General features: G+C 39.7%; 1 protein-coding gene across 1 annotated transcript in view; it reads left to right on the top strand.

The window, feature by feature from the left end:
* Nucleotides 1-27,854, top strand: part of PCSK5 (proprotein convertase subtilisin/kexin type 5) — a 413,061-nt gene that overhangs the window by 163,267 nt on the left and 221,940 nt on the right. The window contains exons 4-5 of the mRNA XM_006891991.1: nucleotides 11,525-11,668; nucleotides 14,437-14,513. Coding sequence (XP_006892053.1) covers nucleotides 11,525-11,668; nucleotides 14,437-14,513 — 221 coding nt within the window. The remainder of the gene's footprint in view (nucleotides 1-11,524; nucleotides 11,669-14,436; nucleotides 14,514-27,854) is intronic.

The raw sequence follows: 27,854 nt of genomic DNA, 5'->3' as shown, positions 1-27,854 counted from the left end.
TAGGCTCTTGCTCATATGTTATTTCATTAAATTTTTCTGTATGTGCTAATTCCTTTTGATACAATGACTCAGTATATTCCTTCCATCATCTTTTAATACTTCCTGGATAGTAGATAACAAATACTGGGCTGTTGACTCAGAGTCTGCCCAAAAGAAAGTCATTTGGTGAAACTATGAATTTCTCTTCAACTTATGGAAGGACTGTATTTAAATTAAGCTGTGTTCCCAAAGATAGAAAAACAACAGAGAGAGACAGAAAGGAGTCCTCTTTAATCGGTGCTCTTATTCTTTCTTTTCATAGCTCCTTTTGGCCAAGAGCAAGTTTCCAGGATTCTTGGAAGGGAGTGCACTTGACTATTTCTATGTTATATTTCTTGACTTCTGGCAGGATAATTGAACGTTGTTAGATCATTAGTGGCACGGTAGGTTAATTAGCACTCCCAGATGAACATCTTCATCTCTTCCTGTATACCTGTGAAGGGGTTCAGTCCCTGTATCGGTCTGATGCTCTTTTCATCAGCAAACCTGAATAAGCAGGTATTCTTATGCATCAATATGTGGAAGGCAAGCATTTCTATATCTTGTTTTTACCTTTTCTGTTACTTGTACTACTTGGTTTTGACTGTGAAAATTTTCTTCTGAAACTTTATCTCAAATTTATTTCTACCTTTTTCTCTTAATATTCCCTCTAAATAAATATGTTGTGTTGTTATTAAGTGCCATCGAGTGGTAGACGACTACCTATGAATGAAAAACCTGAACACTTGTATAACTAAATGAATATGATAAATTCACTAATTGATTGAACATTCTGCTGTGAACTCTGTAGGTACGGAATACAGGCTCCATTACCACATGTTGCTTGTAGTTTCATTGGGAAGACAAAGCTTATTATCATAGGCTACTACAATAAGTGTTTGATGGCCCAAGCATAGAGACTCTACAATAATCTTTCTTTTTTTTTTTACAATAATCTTTCTAGGAGAGGAGTGTTCCAGTAAATGTACTGGGGCCTTAGAATCACATGCTTGACACATTTAGCTCTCTTTACCCTAACTTTTAACTTCCAGGCCAACCATTCCAGTCTGATGTTCTGGCTTCCACCAGCATCTTGGATCTGGCTTACTTCCCTGACTGATAACCTCATTTGTCACTTAGCTTTTACTGTCCATGGAAGGATTCCAGAAGCTTTATGACTTGAAAACAATATCTTTGGCTTTTCAGCAGTTTGGCCTGAGTGCACCTAGACAGTGCTCCTGGCGTCACTCGGTTCCCTTGTGCACCTGTGGTCATCTTGTGTCATCAACTCCCTGTACTTCTATTAGCTGAGCCTTCATTACCATTGGTCTTTAATCATAAAGTATTTCTGGAAATACTTCAGTGTCAGCCAATTCTTTATGGTACAGTAATTATATGTATTCCCTCCAATTTCTTCTGATGCTTCCAGGTCATTCAAGATTTTCCCCATTGCATCTCTCAGTATTATAACTCAAGGCTTTGTTCTTTCAGCTTTAAAAAAACTGAGCAAGTCCCTCCCTTTTATTCTCCAATCCCAGTTCTCTATACATTCTATTATAATACTTTGCTTTGTCTACTGAAGTTGCCCTTGAAAATTTTCTGTTTGGTTCTTTTAGTTCAGCATCTTCCTTTGTTTTAACTTCTTGGTGCTCTAGTGCAACTTTTCAGATTCTCTTCTGACATCCATTACCAATGGTAATGAAGGAAGAGGTTCAAGATACACTGAAGATAAAGAGAAAAATATGAGGCCCTAGTGATCTATGGGATACCAATTGACATATTTCAATCAAAAGATGTAGCCCAGGACATTCTCACCAGTCTATGTGAGGAAATTTGGAGGCTAGCCAACTGACTTGAAGAGATATATTTGTTCCCATTTTAAGAAAGGTGATTGAGTATGGAAATAATCAAATGATATCATTGCTTACATGTGATAACATAAAATCAATATACTGCCGAAGATCATTCGTTACCAGCTAGTACAGTACATAGACTGAGGACTGCCAGAAGTTCAAGCTGGATTTAGAGGAGGCCATAGCACCAGGGATATCATTGCTGATAACAGTTCCTGGATAAATGCAGAAAACACCAGAAGAATGTCTGTTAGTGTTTTATTGATGATGCAAAGTATTTGACCATGCAGATCATAATAAATTTTGGCTAACAGTGAGAAGAATGGGAATCCCAGAACATTTCTTTATGCTCATGTGAAGCCTAAACTTAGACTAAGAGGCTGTTATGCAAGCAAGGAGGAACTACATGGTTAAACATTAAGAAAGTTGTGTGTCTCTTCACATATATTCAGTCATATTGCAAGCAAATTATTTGAGAAATTGGGATCTATAAAGATAAGTGTAGGATCAGGATTGGAGGAAGTCTCATTAGCAACCTGTATTATGCAGATGACACAACCTTGCTTGCAGAAAGTGAAGAGGACTTGAAGAATTTGTTGCAGAAAATCAAAGGATAAAACCTTCAATATGGATTGCATCTTAACATCAAGAAACCAAAAATCTTCACCACTGGACCAGTAGGCAATATCAGGATAAAGGGAGAAAAGATTTAAACTGTTGATGATTCATCTTTCTTAGATCCACAGTCAACATCAGCAGTCAGTATCAGGAGGCAGTAGATGTTTTTGCACTGTGAAAGTCTGCAGTCAGAGACCTCTCCAAGTTATTAAGGAGCAGTGATGTCAATTTGAACACTAAGGATTTGCCTGATTCAGACCATGATCTTTACAGTCTCTTGTTATGTATCTGAGAACTGGGCAATGAGTAAGGATGACAGAATAAGGCTTGGTGCCTTTGAGCTGTGGTATTGAAGAAGAGTACTGAATATCCAATGGACTTCTGATAGAACACAAACAAAGAAAAGATAAATCTTGAAGAAGGTGCAGCCAGAGTGCTCCTTAGAGGCAAAGATGCTAAAACTTTGTCTCACGTACTTACTTCGGCATGTTTTTAGGAGAGGCTAGCTATTTCTTGGGAAGGTGGAGAGTTAGCAAAAAAGAGGAAGAGCCTCAACCAGATGGATTGACACAATAATTGCAACAATGTACTCAAGTATGTCAGAGATGGTGAAGATGGTAGAGGATAGGACAGGGTTTGGATCTATTGTTAGTAGTGTTGCTATGGATCGTACTTCACTCAACAGAACCTAAGAACAACAGCAGTCAAATAAAGAAAAGTTTGTGTCTGATAATCTAATCTGATTCCCAAAAGTAGCCAATGAAAACCCTGCAAATCCCAACAGTATTGCCCTGTATAGTCCTTGTATAGTCCCTTAGGTTGAAAGGCACTCAGAGTACAGAGTGGCCTCACAGTGCCAGGGTTCCTGAAGATGACCACCACTTTATCTGAGCTATACAGGTTTGCTGTAGTTGCTAGTTAGAAACTAACAACAGAGTGGTGGATGGGCTGTTTTCTGTGGCTTTCTAGAGCTGCCTTTTAAGAGAAAGGGAAACTGAATTGATATACATTGAGAAACTGTGCAAGCCTTTGATGCTAGTTGACAAGGATGTTGAGGTTTTGCACCATGGAAATTAAGAAACATTGTAAATAAGGTCCTTTTATTTATTGTTTGTTTTTTAAAGAACTCATTTACCAGCAACTATTGTCTGGCTCATAAATAAGTGAACTTCGTGACATTGAAATATCTGAGTTGAAACATGAGAAGTTTTCCAAAAGAGGTCTTGAAATGAGAGGCACATGGGGGAATGAGAAGATCTTCAACAACATTGCACTACTCACTTGAATGCACTAATCATAGCACTGGAGCCTGTGTGATTTCTATTATATGAGGATCTTTTCTGATGTTGTTTACCCGCATTCACTCAATTATCCACTCCTTATTTGAACCTGCATGATGTTTTTCCTTCTACCAATACTATTTCACCTTTTAGTAGTTTTATTTCCATAACCCTGTCCTCCAGTGCCACACTGCTTATTTGAATCTTGAGTCCACTAGTGGATAGTCTTTTGAACCCTGCCAGGTTCCCTAGGGAGGGAAGGTCGATATTCCTTACCTGTTAGAAACAAATGATGGAAATCTTATTTATCTTGGTCCTTACCAATTACTGATATGTGTATGTGAAAAACATGTTCAGAGGACAAATGTTTTGTTACTTATGTGTTTTCCACAATAAAACCAAAATAGTTGATAAAGCGACCTTCCTCTAGTGATTGTTCTGAGGTTTAAATGAAACTCATCCACATAAAGTGGTGAGTTCAAGGCCAGTCATAGTAAGTGCCCATTAAATCATTTTAGGTAAATTTCAACTTACAATTCTTAGAATTCAAATTAATGAAATATTTTCATATATATAATCACTTTGGTAAAGTCCCCTTTGAAGTGCTGAAGAACACAGATGTCATTTTGAGGACTAAGGCGTGCCTTCCTCAAACTGTGATATCTTCATCCTTCTCATATGAAGGAATGAGGAAGACCAGAGGGAATTGATGCTTTTGAATTGTAGTTGGTGAAGAATATTGAATAGGTCATGGACTGTCAAAAGGCCAAATAAATATGTCTTAGAAGAAGTGCAGGCTGAATGTTCTTTAGAAGTAAAGTTAGAAGACCTTGTCTCACATATCTCAGCCTTGCTATCAATCCCAGGAAAAGGACATGAGCAAAAATGAGGAAGATCCTCAAGGAGAGGGTTGATGGAGTGACTGCAACAGTAGACCTAAGCGTAGACTCTGCATGTGTGCATGCGTGGATGGCCCAGGATTGGGGCGTGCTTGTTTTTGTTGTGTGGAGGGCTGCTGCAAATCACTTACTAACAACAACTAAGTGACCTAGACATATTTCTGAACTCGTCTATGCAAGAGATTTTTTTCTGACTTTTATTCCATTTGCTTATTAACACATACAGTAATAGATGCAGTCTTAGGAGCCACTGTATCTATAAAAATGAGCTACAGGTGTTGTCTTGTGTTAGCAGACTATTGGCAGCATACAAATTGGCAATTTACTGAAGATCCTTAGAATTTCGAGAAGTTAGGAAAGAATGGCGTTGAAACTTTTTTGGTTGTTGTTTCTGTTTTTCTCAGACTGAAGAAAATGATGGTGAGAATATAACAAAGGTGTTTATTTTGGGGATAAACTGTTCCCTCGTTGAGCAAACACTGCGCTGTGTTTGTGAAGACTCAGGAGAAGACACACCCAGTGTTTATAAGCAGAACAACTCAGCTGGAATTGAAAATGCCGTTTATAGAGAACACCAAACAGCCTCTTTAAAAATGTCATTCCTAAAAAGAATAAAAGCATCTGTGGGTAAGGGAGTGAAAGGCCCAGGTTACAGCCGTTCTGCTGAGGTGTGCTTTTCATTACGTGGATCCAGTGTTGTTTCTAAATATTAAGTCATCTGTGCCTAGGCCATCATGGAAATAGAGTACATCATTCAGGACTGAAGGTACATAATTGTCTATAAATATTTATCTTTTGCATGCACTGTGTACATATGTGGTTTTCACCAGCTTCTAAGGTGCTGGAAGTTAGTGACTAGCCCTTTCTGTGAACATCAGACTTTGGACTGGCTTTGTGGTAATGCAATTCTAGACACACTCATTTAGTCCTAGTTCTAAGAGACATCTTCTCACTCTGGAGAACTGTGAATGAGGGAACCATGGCTAATTTGAGTCCCTTCTTGCCTTTTTTTGTGTTGCTAAAATAGAGGTTCTTTTAGTGTTACTAGAACCCACTTTAAAGACCATTTCTATCAAGCAAGTAAAGTGCTCATTTAAATTGGCATTGCCTTCAAGTCAGAACCAACTCCTAGTGGAGGCTCCAGCCAGTTTTTGGAGGCTGTAAATTGCACAGGAGGATATGACCCGTCTTTCTCCCTCAGATCCACTGTTGGGTTCCGGCCTTTGGGTTAGCTAGCAGTGCAAGACTGAAGTTATCACTTGTTACCAGGGATGAGTGAGAGGAGAGGGAAAAGAAGATTCAGGATTTGGGGTACTTTGTTGTGGTATTTTTTTCCCCCATTTCATTTTTTTAAGGTGATCAGAAAACTGAGAATAGTTAAGGATGATAAATGAGCAACATGATGAATATAATTGTTACTGACTTGTACATGTGAAGATTGTTAAAACAGCAACATATGTATTTTCCACAGTTTTTTAAGATCAAAGAAAAGAATCTCCAGTTCCCACTCCTAGGTATCTTATCCACAAGATAAGAAAAAGGGAGGAGGATGCTGATTCTTTGTGCATCAATGTTCATTGCACCATATTTCTTAGAGCCAAGAGCTAGAAAAAATTCAAATATACATCAGCAGATCAAATGGTAAGCAAAGTGTGGTAATATATCCTTCAGGGTATTAGGTTCAGCTATCACGTGGGTTCTGTGATGGGGGTGAAGGAATTAGGAAAAATCCATTGGGGATCTGAAAAGGCAGTAGCCATAGATTGATGGTGATTAATTCTATAAAACACCAAGTACATGAGTGATCATTTGAAATACAATGTAAAAATAGGATTGTGTGAAATGCAATGTACATGAATGATACAGAATGTATATGAATTTTGTTTAGAAGTCCATATAAAATAAAACATAAAGTGAGGAAAAAGCAAAAATAAGAACTATCATGTTAAGAATATAATTCAGATATTAAAGGAAAAACACTATATAATCCCATGTATATGGAATATCTAGCATGAGTGAATGTATAGGTGTGGCCAGAGTACAGGAGTGAGGGGCTGATAGAAGTTTATTTAATGCATACTCACTTTCTGGTTTGGTGATGAAAAAGTTTTGGAACTAGTAATGATAGTTGCCAAACCTGGTAGCTTGCCTCTGGAAACTCTATGAACGTGGAGAAATGATGAAAGTTATACAAGTGTTCAGATCTTTCTTTCACAGGGTCACTATGAGTCATCTATGACTCAGTGCCACTTAACATCATAGAGAGAGAGAGAGCTATGTTGGCCTAGTGGATAGAAAGTTATGCTACCAAGCCAAAGGTGGGTGATTTTAATCTGTGGCCCTCAGGCTTGGTTTTAATTGGTTTTGGCCAAACATTCTTCTAAGTGAGATAGCACTGGTCTGTCCATTTGCTGTACAGAGGTAACTCATGGTTGCTATGATGTAAATACTGTGACTCTGATGTGTCAAATGCGATAATGGTTACCCATGGTGGACAGTGTTTGGTGGAGCTCCCTGATTAAAACAAGCTTGGAAGCAGGAGTGGCATCCATTTCCTAAATAGCTTGCCTCTGGAAACTCTTTGAACTTGGAGAAATGATCAAAGTTATACAAATGTTCAGGTTTTCATTCATAGGGTCACAAAGAGTTGTCTGTGACTCGATGGCATTTAACAACCAACATACTTAAAAAAATGGTTAAGATGTCCAATTCATTCCATTTTCAAGAAGCATCCAGGCTCTGCTTAACTCGTAATTTTCTTTAAACCTTTTGCCATTTCTGGCTACTTAGTATATTAAATTATCCAGGTGAAGCTATCAATTAGAGATTTCCTCGTGTCTGTCCACCATCTGTACTGGGGAGGTGGATGAAAAGGGGACAAGGAAGCATTGCTGTGAGAATCTTGAATGGTAGAGGTAGATTCAGCAGGAGTAGAGGTGGAATAAAGTCGCCAAATGCCCCACTTCTGTCACACGTGGATTCCATAGATGACTGGTTTTCTTCAATTTCCATAATTACAATTTCAGGCAGCACCCCTTCACTCTGGGGCCTTTATCCCGTTTGTGGGTTACCCGTTTCCTGTGCTTTTCCTTCCTGCAGCCCACCTCTTGGCCTTATTAACATTACTTAATGTCACAATTGATACTACAGGTGTACAAAGCAGGTTTTGAGAAGGAAAACTAAGTGCACACCTGTCAGAGTTGCTTTGTGTGAAATGAAAATATTTGGTGAGGAGATGCCCAGACTCTTGGCCAGAACAAGCCTTCTGAAAAGCATAGCCATTTCGGAAGTCCACACCGTTTCCTTCATTATCATCTCAGCTAGCCAAGGTCAGAGTAATAAGCACAGTGAGAGTTTGAAACTTGGAAATAAAAGTTGAGGCTATGACCTCTCTTGTTAGGCATAATTAATTAACCAGTATTTACAGTAATTTTGAGTAACTAAGTCATTTGAGAAGCAGGACTGTATGAAGAAGAATGTAGCATCAGGATTAGAGGAAGACTCCTCAATTACTTGTGCTATGCAGATGATCCAGCCTTGTTTATTGAAAGTGAGGAGAATTTGAAACACTTGCTGCAGAGGATCGAAGAGTACAGCTTTCCATATGGGTTACGAAGAGTACAGCTTTCCATATGGGTTACACTGCAACATCAAGAAAAGAAAAAATTCTTATCACTGAGCCAATAGGCAGCATCATGATAGAAGAGATAGAAATTGTCAGTGATTTCATATTGATCAGACCCTTGGCACAAGCAGCCAGTAAATCAAAGGATATATTGCGTTGGGAAACTCTGCTGTTAGGGACCTCCACAAAAATGCTGAAGAGCAATAATGTCAGTTTGAGGACTAAGGTGCAACTGATCCAAACCATGATCTTTTCAGTTACTTGTTAATGCTGCTAAAAGCTAGACAGTGACTGGGGATGGTGAAAGAAGAATTTGTGTCTTTAAGTTGTGGTGTTTGAAAAGACTGCTGAATAGCCCAGGGACTGTCTCATATACTTTGGGCAGGTTGTTAGAAGGGTCTAGTCCTTGGAAAAGGAAATCATGACTGGAAAGGTGGAGAGGGTCACGGAAGGAGGAGAAAACCTTTAATGAGATTGAGTGACACAGTGACTGAGCAATGGGCTCTGTTGAGTATATCAGATATCATACGATGGCACAGAATGGAGCGAGGCTCGGATCTGTTGTTCATAGCATTGCCAAGAGTTACTGATTTCCCACCTCTTTACATCTATTTCATTGCCATCCATTTGGAGCCAACTCACTGCAGACTCTCTGGCAGATTTTCAGGGGTTGTGAATAGCCCAGGAGGAGATTACCCATCTTTCTCCCATGGAGCAGCTGTTGCTGGATTCAAACTGCCTCCTTAGCCACTAGTTCACTAAATCTCCCTAATTAATACTAATAATTTGAAGTGGTGCAAACTGGTACTAACTAAAAGACTGGTGGTTCAACCCCATGCAGAGGTATTTTAGGAGAAATTCCTGTTGATCTGCCTCCCAAAGTGCACAGCATGAAAATCAGACTGCGCTGGAACTCAGTGTCAACTTGATGGTGTTGGGTTTGTTTTCTTAGGATTTTAGGTTTAAAGTATGGTTTCACTTGTGCCTACAGTCAAGGAGTCAAAGCTAACAGGATTCCACAGTGAACAGCAATTAATAAAATGTGCGAGTAGGTAGTAAGTTGTGTAAAACAGAAGCTTAGAGAGGGAGGAGAAATGAGAAGCCAGAAGAAATTTGTGAGTGGAAGCAGACCTACCTTGTGCCTTGTCAACTAAGGCAGTGGGGGGTGTGGTTTGGCTTAGAAGGTAGGAGTGTGTGTTTAGGGCAACTAATGCCAGGAAGAAGTCAGGATGGTGAGGAAAATGTGAATATTCATTGAAATAGATCTGCCTCTCTTCTGTATGATAGAGCTCTGTGGCAGAGTCCACCAAGTTTGTCACCTTTCCGGTGGTTCAGAGCCACTGCCCACGGGAGGAAGATGGGTGATCTCCCATGTGATCAATCTACAGCCTCTGAAAACCCACTGGAGGGTCAGGTGTGACTTGCTTCTAACTTAGTGGCATTGAGGGTTATTTTTAGTTCTGTATGAAACTGGTATTTTCTCTGATGGACATTGGGTAATTACTTAGCATGAACCCTTGAAAGGTACTTATAATATTCCACCAAGGAAATCTGATTTTGAAAACCAGTTAAAACATTGATATCGGAGGGCCTTGGGAATTTCTGTCATTGGATAACATTTAGTATCAAGTGATGATAAATGGGAAGGAATGAGCTCCCATTCAGGCTGTACTTGGAAGGAACGCCGGCAAAACTCAGTGCCGCCTGCCCTCGCCTCCCTTTGTGACTTTCTGCCTTCTCTCCTCTCTGCCTCCTTCACACAGTCTCATCTACCTGCCTGCATCTCCTCCTTCCCGTGATAAGGTCTTTCCTGCCTCACTGGTCTTTCCCTTTGCTGCTCCCTCTTCTAGGATTCCTATCTCCAGGGGTCTGGGGAAGACCTTTCTTTCTCATCAATCGTATCTCAGCTCGGATTTCACATTTTCTCTGAGCCTCGTCTTCCTGACCACTTCACTTGAAGTCCTGTGCCCAAAGATCTCAGATTTTACCATCACATCACCCTCTTAAATTCCTTTGAAACCAAGGAACATACCGTATGGTTTTGTTTATTTGTTGATTTATGTTTTTATCTGTGTCCTCTTTTGAGGGTCATCAGGGCAGGAACCTCCAGTGCCTTGTTCACCCCCTACCACCCAGGATGTCATAGGTACTCAGTGAAGTGTGTACTAAATGAATAGCAATGGTGGTCCATTATGTTTCAAGCGTACAATGCTTTGCATTCTCTCTTCTTTCCAAGAGCGAAAGCATTACAAAGCAGGGAGAAAAGAATGAATGGTGAGAGACCTGGGGTGGTCATGTTGCTATGGCATTACGTTTCAGCATATCTCTTTCCTTTTATTCCTTTTCTGGGTCTTAAGGCCCTGGAAAACAACACCACTCAGAAGGATATTTCAAAGAGATGGACTTTGAAAGAACAATTGTGTGGCTTAAAAGAATGCTAGTAAATTATAGCGGGGAAAGCTGCTGCTTTAATTCACTTCTCCATGTGTTTATATGTTGTCACCATTGTGGAATAAAATTGCTCGATATAATGAGCAGAGGTCGGGGTTTTTATAGTCCGCCCTTCAAAGCCTTTGCATGTTCCCCATGTCCCCTGTGCACCCACCTTTCTGTCCTTGGTGCACTTCTTCTTTTCCCTTCATAGTCGCCCTGGATGAGCCTCACTTTCTTCCACAATTTAGGGGACAGAGGCCATTGTGAATGTATTGGAGGAAGTTGGAGAACCTGTTATTTTCTTTCAGTCATGGGTTTCTCACAGTAACACACCTGGCTGTAACATACAAAAGCTGCCTTAAGTTAGCTCTCATTTGTTGCTGCTTTGGCATCTAGGTGCCTGGTTAAGAAATTACATAGTTCTTCAGTTACCTGGTTTGGAATGCTGAGATTGCCTATCTAAGGTTATTCCAGGTGTTGTGAATACATTCCAGTGTGAAATAGCATGATATAGCTATTATTGTGCCATTCAGAGAGACAGGTTTTTGTATTCTTCCAAATGACTTAAGGCTTCACATCATAGCGGGTGGAAGAGAATCCTCACTCACTTGATTTCGCCGCCCCTTGTCTTCCTGCCCTCACCTGTCAGCTAACGAAGAAGACCCATGTTTGAGCTCCAACTGATAACTACATCCCCCATTACAGTTCAGTTTAATGCTTGATCTTTACCCATAGGTTAATCCTCCCGTCGCCTAATTCAGTAAGCTTTAACATCCTGCATGGTTCTTTCTTTTTTAGCACTGCAGTGACAACACACACCCTTGCCAGTCAGACATGAATATTGAAGGGGCCTGGAAGAGAGGCTACACGGGGAAGAACATTGTGGTCACCATCCTGGACGATGGCATTGAGAGGACACACCCGGATCTGATGCAGAACTACGTGAGTGTTTGCTACTGTTACCTCTTCTTCCTGGGCGCAGGGCACTCGTGTCAAGGGTACCAGAAAGGGGGAAAGCGACTGGACACATGTAGCTAATAACTTCAGTAGACTCAGGGTAGTGCTCCTTTCCTGTAAAGATACTCTTAGTATGCAGGAAGGAAGTGTGAGATAGCACATTAAACTGCCCACTGCCTTTGATGTTTTGACCTAGAAAGTCGGGTGATAAAGTTTCACATCTACCACCAATAATATCCTGCTACCAACAAAATCCCACAGTTTTCAACAATTTGTCCAAGAAGTCTGGAAACACTCTTTGTTTCTTTTGTTGTTGCTTGTCTTTGAGTTGAGCACAACTCATAGTGACCCTATGAACAAAAGGCCTGAATCCCCTCTACAACTATCAACATTTATCAAAGTTCATACTGTTTCCAGAGGCATGTTATTTAGGAAGTGGGTGCCAGTCTTGCTTCCAAATTTGTTTCTCTCTCTCTCTGTGTGTGTGTGTGTGTGTGTGTGTGTGTACCATCAAATCAGATCCAACTGGCACAGGAGGAGATTACCCCTCCTTCTCCAGCGGAGCACCTGGTGGACTCAAACTGAGGGCCTTTGGGATTGCAGTACAGCTTCTTGCCACTAGGCCATCTTTGTTTCTTTTATAGGGAAAAAAGTAACATTTCTCAAGTTATTCATCTTGTCTCTGTCTCTGTCTCTCTCTCTCTCCCCCCCCCTCCCTCCCTCCCTCCCCCAACTCTGCCTGGTTTTAAGAACAATTAATGGCCAGCCTCACAGGGCCCTCACAACTGGTCATTTCCCTTTCTTTTGAAGGAATTACAGATTCTGTTCCCATTTGAGTATAACAGTTTTGTGTGGCAGCTCTCACCTTCTCCCCAGGCACACTCTGGTAGCTTTCTAGCTGTTAACGTTACAGAACTTTAGAATGAACTAGGAAGGTCAGTCCAGTTTCCTTATTTGATAGATGAAGAAATTGATGCATGATGACTGAAATCAGCTATTCCAGGTCACTTACAAGAGCTTCTTGTCTCCCTACTAAGCAACGCTTCTCATCCTATGCAAAGGAGTTTTATTATAGTTTTATAGGTCACCCTACTTGATGGTAATGTATTTGACCAAATGTAAGTGGCTGTAGAGTAATTATGACTAACTTCTTTATTTTTCCCTTGTAAGAAAATTCACTAGAGTGACATATGCTATAAGGTGTATCCAAACCAAACTCAAACTCGCTGCTGTTGGTTTGTGTTCTCTTCCTGGCAACATGGTGGGCAAAGCAGATCTGCCCTGTGGGTTTCCCCAGGCTGTACATCCTCACAGAGGGGGATTCCCTCATTTCGCTCTAGTAGAGCTGCTATTGGGTTCAAGCCACCAATATTTTGGTTCCAGTTCATTGCTGTGCTGCTAGGTTCCTTTGTTAGGTGAATGGGAATTCTCATAAAGTGTAAGGAAGTTCCCCCATGAAAACCAAACTTAATGTCACTGAGTCAGTCCTGACTCTTAGCCACTCTATAGGATTCAGTAGAACAGCCCCACAGGTTTTCCTCAACTCTAAAACTTGACGAGAAAAAAAAAAAAACAAAACTTGACGAGGACAGGCGGGTGAAAGCCTTTGATGAGCGTCTAAGCGTTTCTGCTTGACTTCTCAGAACCTGAGCTTCTCATCAGAAAATGAAAAAACTTCCTAAATTAGACGGCATCCGGTCTAATTTGAAAATTAATTATTTGAAATTAATTGGTAAGTTGGTAGCAGGATGATATTATTGGTAGTAGATGTTGTGCAACTTTATTACCCGGCTTTACAGGAAAGAATAATTAATAATTAATTTGAAAAATAATTAACAACTCGGCAAAATTTTGTTGAGTATTTTCAGTATTTTTCATGATCATTTTTGAGAGCAAACCAACACAGTTTTGGTGTGGGAGACAATTTGCCTTATGTTAAGTGCTGATGTATAATAAAATTTCATTTATTATTTTTGTTTAACAAAAGTCCATTGAGTAAAAATTAGTAAATGAATAAAAAGTCCTACTTTTAGATTCTTAGGATTGTTGTTGTGTACTGTAGAGTCAGAATTGACCCACAGCTGATCCTCTGGTGGGTTTTCAGAGTTAATCACATGAGAGGAGAATCTTCTGCAGAATATCTGGTAGCCTCCAACTGCATGCCTTTGGGATTACAGCATAGCTTCTTGCCAATGAGGTCACCAGATCTCCCTCTTAGACTAGATACACTATCTGAAACCAAATAAGAATTCTCTAATAGAAGCTCTCAAGATACCTGATTTAAGGAATACCTAATACAATTTCCTAAGTGGCTTGGCAATTATTGGTAATTTGCTTTTTTCTTCTCACATTGTTGAATTATACTGAGGAAGTTGCCTGCTAAAGAAATAATTTTTCTTGGTAGTCAGAGACTACTTCACTGAAAAGATGATAATTACAAACACTGTCTTTGATAAGTACACATTTTATGAACAAGGTGGAGGGGACCAGCTCTTGGTATGAGATGAGGTCTGAGAAGAAAGAGCTGGCAAGAAAGGAGTAGGATCTGTATCCAGTCCTTCTTCCTGTTACAGGGGGTGACTACAACACTGGTTGTTAGCAGGCCAGCTATCTATCCCTTAGCCCACAGAACCAGGGGCTCCTTCGATAACTCAATTACTCTCTTGCAGGCAATGTGTTTAAGAATGCATGAGCCTGCAGGTCAATGACTAATTAATGAAAGTCCATTCTCGTTCTCTCATCTGTGGCCCTAGGATGCTCTGGCAAGTTGTGATGTGAATGGGAACGACTTGGACCCCATGCCTCGTTACGATGCAAGCAATGAGAACAAGTAAGGCCCACGTGAGGGATGACTGGCGGTTGGCTGGGAAGGCCTGCCTGGAGCTTTGCTTTCTGCTCATGCTGAGGAAAGGATTTTCTTGGAAATCCCTGGTAACAAATGATCCCTAATTTGCTCCAAGATAAACAACTATCTTTCCACTGAAGCTTCTGGCTAATAAAAAGGGGTGGTCCGCATAGCAAGAACCACAGAGAGAGTCCTCAGGAATGATTCAGCATTTCCAACTTTTGAGAGTAGAACTGGAGAGTATTGCCTCTCACATTGGTATGTGACACTCTTTTGAACTTGAAGTGCTCAAAGAAGCAGCAAAACAAAGAGTTTGTTTTCTGTTAAAACCAGTGAATTTTATTGAATATTATCTTTGCAGTCTCCACTAGAGACTTTGTGATTTTGATTCTCCTTTATTTTCTCTTCTATAAAAGCAATGTACCTCTTTGCTCTTGAGTTAGAACTGACTCAGAGTTGATCCTTCAGACTCGTTAGATAGTGTTAATATCTATTATGTTCGTGTTAATGAACATTGCTCCCCCACCCCTTTCTGGAAACCTTCCCCTGGATAATTCTTTAAATATTTTGTGTACATGTTTTAGTTTGGGGTCACAGACATTGCAGAGAGTCTGTTCTCATTTGTTACATGTCCTTCCCGGTCCGTTACTTTCTTTAGGGAGAATGTTCTTAGCGGATATTCGTTGATTAAATAAGTCAAATAAAGGCACATTACTTAGGAAATTGTGACTATGTATGTGGCTTCTTATTATGACCCACAAAACCAAAAGCAAACATCAACAAAGTATTGTGTAAGATAAAGCTATGCAGCATGTTAATATTAGCAGTCAAATAAATATTACAAATTATACTTGATGGTGAGTAGGTGAACAAATAAGTTGATGTAGGTAGACTTTTCAAGAACATACTAGGACAAAAATAGAAAAGAGCTAAATTTAACTAAGTTTTCTTTCAGAGATGGTTGTTGCTACCAAGTTAATAATGTTTGGGTTTTTAAAAAAAATAATATTTAAAGTTTGTGAATTTCACTGAAGGGGTTATAGTTTCAGATAAAGTCGGTTAAATGTATTTGAACCTATTTGAAAAGCTAGTACAAAATGATCTAAAAAAGAAATTTGAAGCCGTCAATGATTAGAAAGTCATACACACCAGTTTACCTATGCGATCCACTCTGTTGTCATGTGGCATCTTTTCTCCAGAATAAAAATAATTCACTGTAAAAATATCTAAAAACAGGGGGCTTTAGGGTAATGGAAATGGGGATAAACCACTAAAAACATACACTTTAAAAAAATCACTTTAAAGTGATACACTTTTAAAAAAAGACGATAGGGTCCTATCAACATTTGTATAGCAGAACAAGAAATAAGAAAACTTAGGAAAGTCTAGATCCCATTAACATTCAGCATATCTTTGTGCAGAAGGTTTAAGGTACAAGAGTATCTACAGCTCTCTCTCTTTCCCATTGACTCTGAGTCAAAATCAACTCATGCTGACCCTCCACTGGGTTTATGAAGCTGCAGATCGTCCAGGAAGAGATTGTCCACCTTTCTCCTGTGGACCCTCTGGTCAATTCAAACTACCAGAGAGACATAGCCTTTGGGTTGGCAGTGCAACTTCCTATGAACCACACCAAGAATTCCTTGCTTCGCGCTAGAAACTGACAATCTGTTGAGTTCTGTAACCATTTCTATTTGCAAAGAAAACTTGGGGAGTGAAGGGGACTGGCCTTTGAGTGTGACTGATCCTTGACTATCACTGTCTATGTGTAGAAACAATTCTCTACTTAGATCCTTTGATGTCTTTTTACAGAGTCGCTCTTAAAAACTGGATTCTCAGTGACTATACCTTTTAATCTTAGCCATGCAAGACCTTTGCCTAGGAAGAATCCACTTGATCTTGCTCACTCCAGGGTATTCTGATGTCATCTGTGTATCCATTCCAAGCACTGTCCATGGTGATTCATGGAGCATAGTGAGTGTGATTGGAAGATGCACACATTTTCCCTGATGTGGCTTTAGGTCCGTGGTTTTGACAGTGAAAATTGATATTGTTTTTCAGTGATGCAACAGCAACACACCCTCCTTTGTTTTTATGCCTGGATCTACCGATTGAAAATTCTGTTTAAATAGCAATCTCTTGACTTCTGGAAATTGAGAGATTTTGTGGTTTATGAGTTTGCTTTTAGTTCAGCCTCTCCCTCCTTAACTTTATGGCCTAGAGCCCTATATCTATGTATTTATAACATTCATAATAAAGTGCAGAGATTAGTGAGAAAGAGGAAGGACCTAATCAATATGGGTTGACACAGTGACTACAATGAGCTTGAATGTGGCAGAGATTGTGAGGATGACTCAGGACAGGACAAGGTTCTGATCTGTTCATAGGGCCCCTGTGAGTCCTAGTAAACTCAGTGGGTCTACAGGCTCATATTGTTTTCCATCATGAGATATATATCCATGTATATATGTATATGTATGTATGTATGTATGTATATATGCATATATATATGTAGGTATGTATGTATGTATGTGTGTGTATATGTATATACACACACTAAGTAATAGCTGTTTCTTACTATAATTATACTTTCCTACCCAGATTTCCATTTATTGGTGCACTACCTCAAAATTTGTATATTTATGAATATTTTTTATTTAAAACTTGGGAATCTTTATTTATTTACAAGGTTAGAGCTTTATAGATTTTTCTGCTTGGGACTGGGAGCTATGACTAATTCAGGCTACACTGCTTTTCTTTAATTCCATTTCCCCATCTCCCAGTGGACCACAAGTCCTTGAATTTGATCTGACATCGTGAGGGTGAGGAATTTCTAATGAAGTCAGGATTCAGGAAGATGAGGCCTTCCTCATTGTGCAAACAATCCTGAAGTTCACGTCACCTTTGGGATTATTTCAGATTTGACTGCATTTGTTCATTCATTCAATTGTATTCTCTGAGAGTCTACTTCGAATGGTTCTGTGCTAAGTGCCTTGGATATATGATGATAAAATAGACTGTCAAATAATAGGGTAAAATTGGAAGATGGCTTTGTAAGAAGTTGTAATGCTTGAAGTGTTTTTGATACTAAGAGAGAAAAAGAACCCTCAAAACTTTATATAAATGTTCTCTTAGTCTTGCTTGGTTATGTTTGTAATGGCAAAGCTTTGGGGTAAAGGAAATCACCTTAAGAGTGCCAAAGTTTGTTAAGACAGCACGGTACTGGTACAATGACAGACACATAGATCAATGGAATAGAATTGAGAACCCAGAGATCAGCCCATCTATCTATGGTCTACTGATTTTTGACAAGGAGATGAAATCAGTGAAGTGGGGAAACGACAGCCTTTTTAATAAATGGTGTTGGCAAAATTGGAAAAGTATCTGCAAAGACTCAAGCAAGATCCACACCTCACTCCATATACAAAAACCAACTCAAGGTGGATTGTGGACTTAAGACTAAAACCAAGGACTGTAATCTTCATTAAAGAAAAGCTTGGAAGAATGCTAGAAGTCCTAATCCACAACATAAACAGTCTTCCAATTATAATGAAAAACCTACAGCCAGGAGAAGATAAAATAGATGAAAGGGACCTTCTAAGAATCAGATCCCTATGCACATCAAAAGCTTCTCCAACAGGGTAAAAAGGGAAGCCAAAGACTGGGAAAAAGTATTTGGTAATGACATGTCAGAAAAGGAACTTATATCCAGAATTTATAAAATACTTGAGCACCACAACAAGATAAAGGTTAATAATCCAATAGAAAAATGGGCACAGGATATGAACAGACACTTCACCAAAGAAGACATTCAGATGGCTAACAAGCACATGAAGAAATGTTCAAAATCCCTAGCTCTAAGAGAGATGCAAATGAAAACAACTAAGAGATCGCATCTCACCCCAGTCAGAATAGCAAGCAACAAATGCTGGCGAGGTTGTGGAGAAACTGGAACCCTTATTCACTGTTGGTAGGAGTGTAAAATGGTACTGTGGAAAAAGTTACTAATAGAGTTACCGTTTGACCCAGCAATTCCACTACTGGGAATATACCCCAAAGAGACCATAACTGCCATCCAAGCAGATATATGCACACCCATGTTTATTGCAGCTTTGTTCACAATAGCAAGAAGTTGGAAACAACCCAAGTGCCCATCAACAAACAAATGGATAGAGAAGCTGTGGTATATTCACACAATGGAATACTATACTGCATTGAAAAACAAGGAACTCATGCAATCTTATTTTAAATGGGTGACCCTGGAGGACATTATGCTGAGTGAAGTATCTCAGTCGCCAAAGGACAAATACTGCATGGTGCCAACGTTGTAGAATGGGACTGATAATTGGGGTTGGGGGGAGACTGAGAAAGATGGGTTCAATAATGTATACTGCATTGAAACAGATGAGGGAGAAATCTGTTTCAAAGGGATATGTGATTAGGTATTTTTGTCATTACAGGAGTCCAGAGCAAAGGTTGTATAGTGGAGTGGACCTGGGGGGAGGGATTGTAAAACAATGAAAGAATTCTTCTTTTACTTTTCCAAGAGTGTAGTGTACTGGGGGGGAGTGGGGGGGAGGGGAGAAAAGTACAACAATGAATGAATGGAAATCCAAAGTCTCTGTAAATTTTCATTGAAATTAATAATAAATTTTAAAAAAAGGAGGAAAAAATCTTGTATAAAGTGTAATTGTAAAAAAAAAAAAAAAGAGTGCCGGGAGCTCTGGTGGCCTAGTGGCAAGGAGCTGCAACTACAATCCCAGAGGCGCACAGTTCGAATCCACCAGATGCTCTGCCGGGGAAGGAGGGGCAATCTCCTCCTGTACCAGTCAGATCTGATTTGATGGTACACGCACACAAAAATAATTAAAATAAAAAAAAAGAGTGCCAAAGTTTAAGAAATCTTCTTGTCACTTTTTAAAGTTCCCAGATGGTGGCATTGTCAGACCTAAATAATTGATGGTGAAGAAATAGCATATTAGAAGAGAACATAAGAACCAGTCCTCCTGTTTGGCTGTCCCCCTTTTCAAATTGGTTTTCTAGTGAAACTGACCGCATTGTTCTGGGCTTAAAATAGAAAATGCGCTCCGTCCAAATGAAACAGTCTCCTGGCATTTCACCCAACTTCTCCTATTTCCAATAAATGAATTATTGATGCTTGAGTTAGATTATCCCTTCCCCAGTTTGCTTCCTATTCAATATTCGCTCTGTTTAATATCATAGATGAGACCATGGCTTTATATTTTTTAATGTGGAAGGTGAAGCCAGAATCTAATTCTTTTTCAGAATACACCAACCCATAGGTTAAAGAGTCATTTTCCAAAAGGAATGAATTTCTATACATTTTGTTTCTTATCTCTTGTTTTGGGAAGATTTAGGCAGCCTGAATCCATTTCTGCTGGTTCCTGTTAGGCTCCTTTCACACACCATTCTGGTTTTCAGAACCTGGCCATGTTTTAGAGACCCAAGTATCCTTGGTCTTTCCTTTCTCATTTTTTTCATTCAAGGACTACTTTCAAGAAAGATACTATGTTCCAAAACAAAATCAATGAATGAAGTTAATGCTTTGTGGTAATATGGGAAATATTTTAACTCCATACTAGAGAGGAAAAAGCTCATCGATAGATCTCTGGCATTTTGAAAGTCTTTTATCAGAAATCTTTCCAAAATCCTAAAGGGCAATGATGTCAGTTTAAAGACTAAGGTGCACCAGACTCATGCCATCATTTTTCTAGTCACCTGCTGTGCATTGGAGAGCTGGACAGTGAATAAGGATAATAGGAGAATAATCAATGAATTTGAGTTGTGATGTTGGAGAAGAGTGCTGAAAATCCCGTGGACTGCCAAAGAACAAATATGTATTGCAGACAGTGCAACCAGAGTGCTACTTTGAGGCAAGGGTGGCAAAGCGTCATCACACATATTTTTCACATGTTACTAGAAGCTGTTCCTTAGATAGGGACATCATGCTTTGAAATGTGGGGGGCGGTGAGTGACGGAGAAGACGACAATTAATAAGGTGGATTTATACAGTGTCTGAGGCAATGGACTCAAATGTGTTTGATTCAAATAATAAGGATGGTGCAGGATAGGCCATAGTTCAGATCTGTTGTTCATAGTTTCACTGTGAATTGTACTTTACTTGACAACACGTAACAACAACAGTGTATAGCCTGCAAACCTGACAGTGGTTCTCTATGATTTGACAGCAGTGAGATCTTAACAAGTAGAAATATTATTTTTTTATACTGATTAAGCCATATAAGTTAAGATAAAACTATCCTAAATCAAAGTAGATCAGATGCAATTTAGTAAAGCGAAGTTGGAACCTTTACAGAGAATGGAATTTTTTTCTCCATATGTTCTTTCATTTCTTAACTCTTAATTCATTGGCTAAAATAGCATCTACAGTATATAGTGCATAGTGCTACAAAGTATTTCTAACATAGTAATTAATTATTATTAAGTTTTTATGTAAGGTTAAATACAGACACATATGCTAAAGACTTGTGAGACGTACCTAGTACTTTTTTATATAATTACAGATTTTGTAGTCATAGATAAAGATGCTGCAATGAATGTTTTAGAAACTGTTATTTCTATATGTATGGGTTCATGATGCCATACACTGAAGTCTCTCCATGCTGACTCATAGCTGACCCTTCACTGGTTTTGTAGGCTATGAATTCCATGGGAGAAGATTGATTATCTTTCTTCTGTGGATTCGAGCCCTCAGAGAGCATAATCTTTGAGGCGAGCCCTCTCTGCACTTACACCACCAGAGCTCCCTAATAAACTGGAACCTTTTTTATTGTTTTCTGCTAATAAGACGTGGTCTGTGTGCTGGCATATCATTCAAGAATTTGTAGATTAGAAAAAGAGTTCTTATAGGCCTTGTGACAGCCAGCCCTTTCTCCTTCTCTCAGTGACCTCTTTAGTCCCCAGTCCTGACAATTCCCACCATTCAGTTTTTCTTCTTGAGTAGCTCTCTAAGGCTTCCCATACCCCTCATTCACTTGCATCGGCTGTTGCCTTCATTTAGTTCCCCATTTCTGTCCCTGTGATGTTTCTCAGCGTCTCTTCAGTAGTCTCCATTCTCACCTCGATCTTGCTGCCTGAGTGATATTTCTGAAACAAAATAGGAACACTAAAATCCTTTAATGTTGCCAAAAAGATAAGTTTCTTCAGACTTCCACTCATTGTTAAGCCTCGTTATTTTTCTGCCTGTCTACCCTTTATTTAGCATCCCTGAAGTTTTTTGCAGGTTACCTGGATGTGCCCAAACCGTTTAGCTTTCTTCTGTCTGCACCTACCTAATCCCTCTCTGCTATCACGTCACATCGCTTGCTCTGCCATGCTGTCTCTAGTCTTTTCTGTTTGAGCTTCAGAACTCATTTCATAGCTCCTGTGAGATGTTATTCTATGGCCCCCATGAATACATTCTTTTTTTTTTTTAATTTTTCTGTTGTAGATGGGCAACATTTAGGATAATAAGGAATAGGAGGCAAGAACAGATGTTGACTAGGTGATTACTAGTTCAAAGTGGGATATAAATTATCAACTTGCTCTTACCATTAAGTACAAAGTCACCGGCCCTATCTGGCTGATAATTTAGCAAATGTGTCCTATTTCGAGTCGCTGATCCCAGCAGAGGAGATACCGTGATCACGAAGGCAGTTTTCACAGGGCGAGGCTTATCCATTGCACTCTGGATGTGCTTACCCCTGCGATTTCCCCAAATGTGGGAAACTCGACTGCATAATTTGTGGTAGTAGGGGACTACATTCGATCTTTCCCTTGTGAAAAACAGAAAAGGGGGAAAAAGAAGTAGCGGATCTAAAGTGAAGCTATACGTAGCATAGTATAATATAGTAGATCGTTTTTAACCCTCCACTGTGCTGTGAACACCATAAAGCCAGCCTCTCTAGTTCCTGCATCGATGAACTCCCTTGCTCTCTGACTTCCATTGGGTCTGGCCAGTGGAGAGTTCAGAGAGGACTTCAGTGAGCTGCAAGAGGGAGAGCGAGAGGTATTCAGTCTTTACTAGTCCATTGGGGTTAGGCATATCCCTAAAGATCATTAACACCTTTGAGGTAGGCCTTTCCTAAAAGATTCTCTTCAGCTGCTCCTTCAAAGTGAAGTGGACTCAAATTGAGCATTCAACCCAAACATAGCAACAGTCATGAAAATGGCTCAAGGCCATGAATCCTTTTGTTCTGTGAGCCGTAAGGTGACTGTGAGTCAGAGATGGCAGCTCTGCATCACCTATTTCCACAGCTACTGCCTTCCCATGTCTCCTCAGGGATAACGGTCATTAGTTTTCTGTTATTGCTAGTCTGGGACACTGCTAGTGATTTTTCCCAGATGATTTTCCCAAAGTCTGCTTGCATCTTCATATGGAAGCTAAAGAACCCGAGCCCACTGTTGTGCTTCCAATGCTGGAAATCTTTATGGGCGGTACTACTACCTACTTGCTTGGATATTATGCTTGGACATGTAGAGAGGGTCAGTGAAAGAGAGGAAGAGCCCCAGTGAGAGGAGTTGACACAGTGACTGCAGCATTGGACTTGAGCTTGACAGAGATGATGAGGACAGCACAGGATAGGGAAAGGTTTCAAAATGTTGTTCATAGGATTGCTGTGAGTCGTAGTCAACTTACCTGGTCTCCAAGTTCCTGTGTCTCTTGATGGGCTCCTGACTGACAAAGGTGTGGCGGTACTTTAGCTTGGTGTCTTTGGTAGAGTGAAAAGGAGACCATTCTCCTAAAAGAATATAAAGGAGACATATTTTAGAGGAAACTTAGTAGATCCACAAGAGTTGTCTAATGGATTGTATATTTCTTTAATAAATACCAGATAGAGAAAATGATTATCTAATGAATCCTGTAGGCCTGCCAACAGAAGTGTAAATATATATTTTATTAAGCAACATATTAATTATTCCAAGGCATATAATAATTATAATATATTCTTTAGGCCTCTTTCTTCAATCCTTGGTCATCTTGAGTTTGTTTTCAAAGATTTAGAGACTTAGTCTCTTGGGGATCTCAAGTAACAGTTTTTGTGGTGGGTTTTTTTAAAGTAACCATTTTGATAGAAGGCTTAATGTGATAAGTTAAGATGGAGTTTGGATATAATTTATGCTAAGCCAGTGCACTATTGACATGAATAATTAATAATTTCTTGAATTTAAATTTCTTATTTAAAAAACAAACTCACAAATGCTAAAACAGAAATTGCAGTAAGGGAACGAGCTAAGTATCCTTTTTAAATAATGAATTAAGCATTTGAGCAGGTTTTCTCAACAGATGTAGTCATATTTATCTTTCTCTTTCAATCTTCTCCTCTAACTGCCCCTTGGATGCTTATGCTTTCTCTTGTGTCTTTATATCTAGAAAGATGTAAAAAAATTAGAATATGAAGACCTTGGGAGGGCAGGACTGTATTGTTTGCATTAGAGAAAGCACAGGAGAACTTTGAAATCTGATCTGCCAGTGGTCAGCCACTTAAGTAACATGCTGAACAAAGAAAGTGAACTGAGGAAATAAAGACCTGGCATCTTATTTTTGTCTTAGTCTATGCACTTTCCTAGTTCCTTGGGAAAAGAAGGCTGAAGAAATAAATCCACAATCTGGCATACTGTTCATTTTAATACTACGAAGACGCTATTTAGATATTAGTTACCTTCCTGCTCAAATGTCTTCTTAAGTTTAGGGACTAAAACTAAAATCTTGTTTTCTCTAAACAACAACAAGAAGTCATAATCTTAATGTTTTGGCTACACAATTAATTGTCGTTCACTTAATTGCACTAGAAGCTTAATGTTGCAGTGCTCTTGACATTGTGTTATATTGTGTGTGTGCACTTGAAGTGGTAAGTGTGCATTTTAACAAGGAAGCTTCTAAATGGGAGAATCTCTGGTGGCCTAGTGGGTAACGAGTTGTGCCAATTCAGGGCATGCTGTTCAAATCCACCTTAGGAGAAAGAAGGACAATCTCCTCTCATGCAAGAAAACCTACTGGAGGCCAACAATGAGTCAGCTCTGACTTGATGGCATAAAACAACAAAAGGTAGGCAAATATGATCAGTAAATATTTGCTTAGTTTGCATAAATAGGTCACCAGAGCATGCAATGATGAAAGGAGGCTTGAAAGGAAGTCCCGGGCTCTTGCCCCAGTTATTCACTATCTTTGTGACTTCAGATATTCATCCACTTCTTGCCTCCTCCCTTGCCACATCGGTAATCTTTATCATTAATATCTTTAACATGAAGATTAACCAATAGATCTATGGGATGGGACTACTTCCGCTGACTTGATGTGAATGCTGTATAAGCAACTGTGAGCAAGATGAGCACACCCAAGTGTGGGCTGACTCAGCGCTCTCAGCAGACCCCGTTAGGGGGGGACCTCCAGCAAGTTAAAGTACCTGGCCTCATGCCTCGGGGTGAGAGTCGGAGTCTGAGCCGATGCCTTCCTGCAGCATGTATCTAACTGCGTGGCTAAATTAATCTGTGGCCAAGTAGATGTGAAATTAATTCCTTGTGTTGAGCACACGCTTCAGTAAGCTTACTACCTCCCGAGAACGTTAGTCGTAGGCTGCTGTGGCACTGTACTCAGTAAATACTTAGTGGCCTGGCTCTGCTGAGTGCTGGTGTTGGTGCTGGGCCCCAGATCACCAGTCTCTTAAATCCAGGCACCTTTGAGTAGTAATTTATTATTATTTTTATAGAAGATACATAATTTAATACAGAAAATTATTTTCTGTGTAATGACTACACACTGATCTTTGCTACTTGGAACTAAGTACAGGCCACCCAGATGAGAACAGGCACAATTTATTTAAAGCTTGCCTTCAAAGGAGTTTGGCACCTTCATTTGCATGTAGCTGGAGTCAGTGGCAGGTACAGAGATCAAGGCTTCCTAGTATCAGACTGGCACTGTGCTCCGGGGGATTTCAGTCACTAATCCTTCTGATGGTGATCCCATGGTAGACCCCTGAGTAGACTAGAACTTCCAGCCTTTTAGTTAGTGACTGACTGACTGAGTTAATAAAGTGTTACAGTGGGGGAAGGGAAAGCTTTTAGGTATGCTCTGATTAGTTTCACAGAACCAAGCTAAAGCTTGAACCTGGGTTCTTAAACATATTTTTTTTTCTTAAGTGGCATATTTCACCGAAAGTTGTGCTGACAACTCAAAGGTGGCACCTTTATGCCAGTTCAGTTCTTCCAGAGGCTCACTGGGAGGAAATTGGGCACTTTCCTCCTCTGTGATTTCCAGACTGACGAAAACCTGCTGGTGGGTCAGCAGTGGATCAGTTCTAGCAATGTTAAAACCCTTGGCACAGAGAGAGACTAGCACATCTTCACATTTTTCCTAAGTATAGCCTACCTAAGTAAGTCTTAAATATGGATTTGAAGCTCAACATCAAGAAGAAAAAAAATGCTCACCACTAGGCTAATTCGCAGCATCATGATAGATGGTGAAGAGATTGAGATTGTTAACAGCTTTAGTTTGCTTGCCTTCACAATCAACACTCTCGGTACCAGCAGCCAGGAAATTAAAAGATGAATTGTATTGGCAAACTCTGGTATTAGAGACCTCTCCAAAATACTGAAGAGCAACAAAGTCAGTCTGGAGATTAAGGTGCACCTGATTCAGGCCATAGTCTTTTCAATCACTTTGTATGCATCCGAGAGCTGGACAATGACAAGGGATGATAGAAGGAGAATTGATGCCTTTGAGCTGTGATGGAGGAGAGAACTGAATATACCATGGACTACTAAGAAAACAAACAGGTTCATCCTGGAGAGGGTGAAGCTAGGCTGCTCCTTGGAGGCAAGGATTCTGAAGCGAGTCTGACATGGTTTGGGCATGTTGCAAGGCAGGATCAGTCCTTGGAGAGGAATGTTGTGCTTGGAAGAGTGGAGGGGCAGTGCAAGTGAGGAAGACCCTCTATGAGATGCATTGATTACTGAGGTAATGGGGGTAGGTGTGTCAGAGACAATAAGATTGGCATAGGATAGAGCAAAGTTTAGGGCCTGTTGTTCATAGGGTCTCTGTGAGTCATAGGTGACTTGACAGCACATAATAGGAAGTCTGCTTTTGTGTTATATTTGTTTACATTTTTTAAAAAAGGAAAAGTCCTTAGGGAATGGCAAAGGATACACTGACAAAGAAGATTAATCAGAACTGGCTTTGACAAGCACTGTGGCATTTGGACAAGAACAAACTGGGAGGAGGGTAGAGAGAATAGTGCAACAATGAATGAGTGGAAGCCCAAAATCTCTGTAAATGTTTATGAAAGTTAATAAAATATAATTATAGAAAAAAAAAAAAAGGAAAAGTCTTGCAATGTTTGATTCCATTTCTTTTTTTTTTTAAACTTTTAGCATTTTGCCATGTTTATTTTTTCTGTTGTTTCTGGCTGCAATGGTCCATATACTTTCCTTTGGAATCTCCATGTGAAGAATTTCACTTGAAATTTCTTTTAGTTTTGGTCTTGTTTTCACAAATTCCTTAAGTTCCTTCTTTTCTGCAATGGATCTAATTTCTCTTTCATATTTGTTGGAGAGCTTTGTGGGTATAGGCTTCTTGACTGGTGATTATTTTCTTTCAACTTTCTGTATATGCCATCCCGTTTTCTTCTAGGTCACATGGTTTCTGCTGAGAAATCAGACCTTAATCTAATAGTTTCCCCTTTGTAGGTGACTATTTGTTTTTCTCGTTCTTCTTTTGGAATTCTATCCTTAATTTGGAGAATTTTACTATAATCTGTCTTGGTGATGATAGTCTTTTTGTGTCTGGTCTATTTGGTGTTCGCTGTGAATGTGGCTTTCTCCATTCTTTTTTTTTTCCCAATTTTTAAATTTTATTATTTGTGTGTGTGCGTGTACCGTCAAATCAGATCTGACTGGTACAGGAGGAGATTGTCCCTCCTTCCCTGGCAGAGCATCTGGTGGATTCGAACCGTGCGTCTCTGGGATTGCAGTGCAGCTTCTTGCCACTAGGCCACCAGAACTCCCCTGTGGCTTTCTCCATTCTTAATGATCTTAAAGGACAGAGTACAACCGATCCAAATATTAACATTTAAAAAAATTAAACATGAGTGAATATAAATTTTAAAAATCTAACTGCCATGGAGTCAAAACTGCATCATAGTGCAACCTCTTGTGAGTTTCTGTTGTAAGTTGAATAAGAAGAGCTTGCTTGCCCTTGCCCTGTGGAGGTTCTTGTGGGTTTGAACCACCAGAGAGACACAGGCTTTAGGTTTGCAGTGCAGTTCCCTAAGGACCAGATCCTATAGCTCCCGGAGTGAGTAGAGTTGG

This window comes from Elephantulus edwardii, unplaced genomic scaffold (assembly GCF_000299155.1).
Source record: "Elephantulus edwardii isolate Elephantulus edwardi_28Jun2011 unplaced genomic scaffold, EleEdw1.0 scaffold00108, whole genome shotgun sequence".
Lineage (NCBI taxonomy): Eukaryota > Metazoa > Chordata > Mammalia > Macroscelidea > Macroscelididae > Elephantulus > Elephantulus edwardii.
The sequence above is the reverse complement of the archived record's forward strand: the minus strand, read 5'-3'. Positions and strand labels throughout refer to the sequence as shown.